This window comes from Octodon degus, unplaced genomic scaffold (assembly GCF_000260255.1).
Source record: "Octodon degus isolate 3935 unplaced genomic scaffold, OctDeg1.0 scaffold00021, whole genome shotgun sequence".
Classification (NCBI taxonomy): domain Eukaryota; kingdom Metazoa; phylum Chordata; class Mammalia; order Rodentia; family Octodontidae; genus Octodon; species Octodon degus.
Window position 1 is genome coordinate 12,364,226 of NW_004524597.1, and position 4,102 is coordinate 12,368,327.

The 4,102-nt window shown below is 47.7% G+C and overlaps 1 protein-coding gene across 1 annotated transcript in view; it reads right to left on the reverse strand.

The window, feature by feature from the left end:
- Positions 1-3,336, reverse strand: part of Ube2l3 (ubiquitin conjugating enzyme E2 L3) — a 74,829-nt gene extending 71,493 nt beyond the window's left edge. The window contains exon 1 of the mRNA XM_004627963.2: positions 3,283-3,336. Within this exon, the coding sequence (XP_004628020.1) occupies positions 3,283-3,309 (27 nt within the window). The 5' untranslated portion in view covers positions 3,310-3,336. The remainder of the gene's footprint in view (positions 1-3,282) is intronic.
- Positions 3,337-4,102: the final 766 nt, after the last annotated feature.

The window sequence follows — 4,102 nt, forward strand, 5'->3', positions numbered from 1 at the left end:
TAATAATAATAATAATAATAATAATAATAGGGCCAGTGAGATAGCTCAGCAGACTAAGCACCTGCTTAGGCAAGCTCAGAGACGGGGGTTGATCCCCGGCACCACATGCTGCACCAGCTCTGGTGATGAGTCTGGACATGGTGGCACATGCCTATAACCCTAGTGCTGGGGAGGCTGGAAACATGAGACCCTGTACAGAAAAACAAAAAATACATTAAAAAAATAATAATAACAGGGTCAGTGAGACACTTCAGTGGTCTAAAGCATCTACTTAGGCAAGCTCAGGCAGGTACAGGGGAAAGCAGTTGGCCCCTGGCATCACACATCGCACCAGCCCCACCCTCACGGTGGGCTGAGCCGGCCAAGAAAAAAAAAGAAAAAAAAATAGTAAGATGATAATACAGTAACTTTGATTCTAAAAACATAAAAAAGGACTTATGTGAATAATCTTATACATTTAGTAAGAATTCAGTTAAAGTTACATATTTTTTCTAAGCTCCACTTTTTGGAAACAATTTAAAAACCATAAATCCCCTCTCAGACAACTGCCCAGGGATTCTAAACTACATCAACTGGGCTAGACTAGGGGGATGCCTGAATGAATTAGCTCAAGATCCCTCACCTTAAGGAACTCACAACCTAGTGTGAGAAAGACAAGTCTGGCAGGGCATGGCAGTCGGACCACACCCCTACTAATTTTTGTACTTGGAAGACTGAGATAGGAGGATCACCTAAGGCCAGCCTAGGTGACACATAAGATGAGTTCAGGGCCAGCCTGAATTGAATTAAAGCAAGACCGTCTCAAAAAGAGAGACAGAGACAGAGACAGAGACAGAGACAGAGACAGAGACAGAGACAGAGACAGAGACAGAGACAGAGACAGAGAGAGAGAGACAAGCCTGTGACAAATAGATTTTTGGCAATGCTTAAAGAAAAACAATGAAAATGCTGTGGTAAAAGGAACTCAATCTGAGGGACTGGAGGAGTCACAGTATAGCTGGCATCAGAGTTGAACCTAGGACTTGCCTAGAAGGGACAAGGAGAGGAAAGCATTTCCCAGGTAAAGCATACAGAATGTGTAACAGGAAACTGCACGGCAAATGAGTACCATCAGGAGGCTTTGCTTTGGAGTCACACAGAACTGATCATAGCTCACTCTCCCTTACTGGGTAGCCTGGAGCAAGTCATTGAATCTCTGCATTCTCTTTTCTCAACTACAAAGTAGGGATGGTAATGTCTACTTCAAAGGGAGGATTAAACATGATTGTGAATATGAAGCACTGAGTTCCAGAGTGAAAACTGGAAAAACTGTAGCTATTGGGATTAGGTGTAAGAGTAGTGAGAAGGTGAACTGTTTTCAGCCTAAAAAAGTTCTTGCAACCTAAAAGGTTACAAATGGCTGGTGAGAACACTACAACCATAGAGCTTTCTAACAAAAGGGAAAAGGTTAAATATTCGCTTTAGAAAATGAACTCTGAGAGCTGGCCAAAAAGCGCCTGCAAGCTGGCACAGCGGCCAAGGGTTTGATCCCAGGGCCTGCCAGGGTCGAGCTGCCACCACCCCTCCCCCGAGGGGGGGCGGTGGGGGCAGTGGTTAAGACTGGTTGTGATGGTAATCCCAGCACTTGGGAGGCTGTAAACAGGAGAATCACTACAAGCTCGATCTAGTAGTGAGACCCTGAACACCTTGTAGACTCTTCCAAAAAGAAAAAAAAAAAAGGAACTCTGGTGTCCACTAAGGGTAGTCAAAAGAGAGTACCTGAGAGAATAAGGTGAGCGGAATACAGTAATTTCAATAGATTAGGAAGCAAGACATTCACTCAGAAAATCTTTAAAGTTAAATCCACAATACTTAATGGATAGCAGCATTTGGTGAGAGACAAATAAATGGATAACAGCCCCCTCACCCAGGTGAATGGTTATGTTTCTGGTAGAAAAGATGAGGGGGAAAAAAGGAAGAAGGGTTATGCAGTATGCTGATTGATCTTTTGCACTTACTTTCACTACAGTCTTATAAAGTTAAATGTCCTTGTTGCCGGGTGTGGTGGCACATGCCTATAATACCAGCACTGGGTAGGCTGAGACAGGATCATCAAGTTTACAGAGACCAGCATTGGCTACAAAGTGAGCTCAAGGCCAGTCTGAGCTACATAGAGAGACCCTGTCTCAAAAGGACAAAAATAAATTTAATAATGTTAAATGTTAAATGTCTGTAGCAGTTCTCAAAAAGGAGCGCTCGGCAGTTGCAACTCCAAAATTAATATCTAGTTCTACCAATTAGGGCTCTACCAGGACAAACTCCCCAACTATCTCATTCCAGGAACTAGCTCCTGTTCCTTTATTTCCACAAGAGATGCAGCTCGCCTGGATATCATCAACGACTCACAAATGCTGGCTGGAGTGACGACCCCCAGAACATCGACAAATCCACTAGTGAACGAAGAAAGTCAATTTAGCACCTGTATTCCTCACCAAAGGAGGGAATTAGTGAGAAAGCACCCCGCTGCATTGAGATCCAAAGTACGTGTACCAAGTTATATTTATAAACTTTGGCTTGTTTTGATTCGAACGACAGAAGCCAACTCTCACCACCACTCCCCAAATGGTACTTTGCTTCGACAAGGAAAGGAGATCGAGATGACTAAGTGGTGGATGGGGAAGGGGAGGAGGAAGGAGAACCGAGCGGCGAACGGGGCCGAACCCACGCCTTCCTGGAGTTGAAACTTCCCGGCGGTGTGATTCTGCAGTCACAAGGCGACAGTTTTCTCGGACTCAGCGCAATTTCAAACGACCCACCAACAAACAGACCTAACTCCGGCCGCCGGCCTTCTTCCTTCCTCAGACCAGGCCGGGCCTCCGGCCCAGGGTGGGGCAGCTCCGCGGCACGGGATCCCCACTGGGGTTCCGGGGCTCTGCGCTCAGGCCTTTCCCGCGGCGCCGGCCTAGGCTCTGCCAGCCAAGCGCCGTAGTCACGGCGACCCCCGCCAGGGCCGCGGACGCCGAGACAAGGGGGATCCCGCCCGGCCCCGAGAGAAGAGTCACGGGAACGTCCGCGTTGGGCGGAGGGCCGGCGGCAGCCCCGGCGCGGCCTGCAGCTCCCGCCCAGGCTGCGGCCTAGATGGCCCCGTTAATTCACTCAGCTCGCACGCGGCCCGGCGGGACGGCGGGGCCAAACAGAAAGGGAGCCCGAGCGACGGCGCCTGGAAAAGTCCCGGGCGTGCTGCGGGTCCCCAGGTCCAGAACGCCGCCCCCCGCCTGACCGGCGCCGGAGAATGGCTTTTACCTTCATCAGCCTCCTGCTGGCCGCCATCTTGGATCTGGTGCTGCTGCTTTCCCAGAATGCATTGCGGAAGGCCGGGCGGCTGAAGCCCCCGCACTTCCTGGAGAGGGGGGAGGGGGAGGCATGAGGGGCGGGGCTCCTCCCTGCGGGAAGCGCCTGCTGTGTACTGGTTACTGTGCCGCTGAGCAGGAACCGGTGAACCCTGGTAAACTACACAAGACTTGACCTTTATGGAACAAACATCTAGTGCTATAGCAAATGCGAAGTGCCTGGCACCTAATAGGTGCACAATAAATTTTGTTGTATAAAATAGTTGAAAACTAGAATTATTTCAGAAATTGATAAATGCTGTGAAGAAATGAAAATGGTGATGAAACGGTGACTACGGGAACCTACTTTTCATTGAGAGATCTGGGAGGATTCACTGAAGAAACAGTATAAAAATTGACACTGAGCTAGTTGCAGGGGGTATGCCTGTAATTCTAGCACTCAACAGGTTGAAGTAGGATGATTCCTAGGAGTCCAAGGCCAACTTGTACTACATAATGAGTTCAAGGTAAACCTGAACTACACAGGGAAACCCTGTCTCAAAAATAAATAAATAAATAAATAAATAAAAATTTAAAAAAACAGGAAAAACTGGAATCTACTAAGTACTAGACCCCTTTCTAACACTTTATTATATTTAATACTCAAAACTACTCTATTCTATGATTATAGTTAACCTCCCCACATGGTAGGAAGCTAATATAAAAAAGGCTATGCAGGGCCTGGTGGCATATGCCTATAATCCCAGCACTTGGGAGGCTGAGGTGGAAAGATT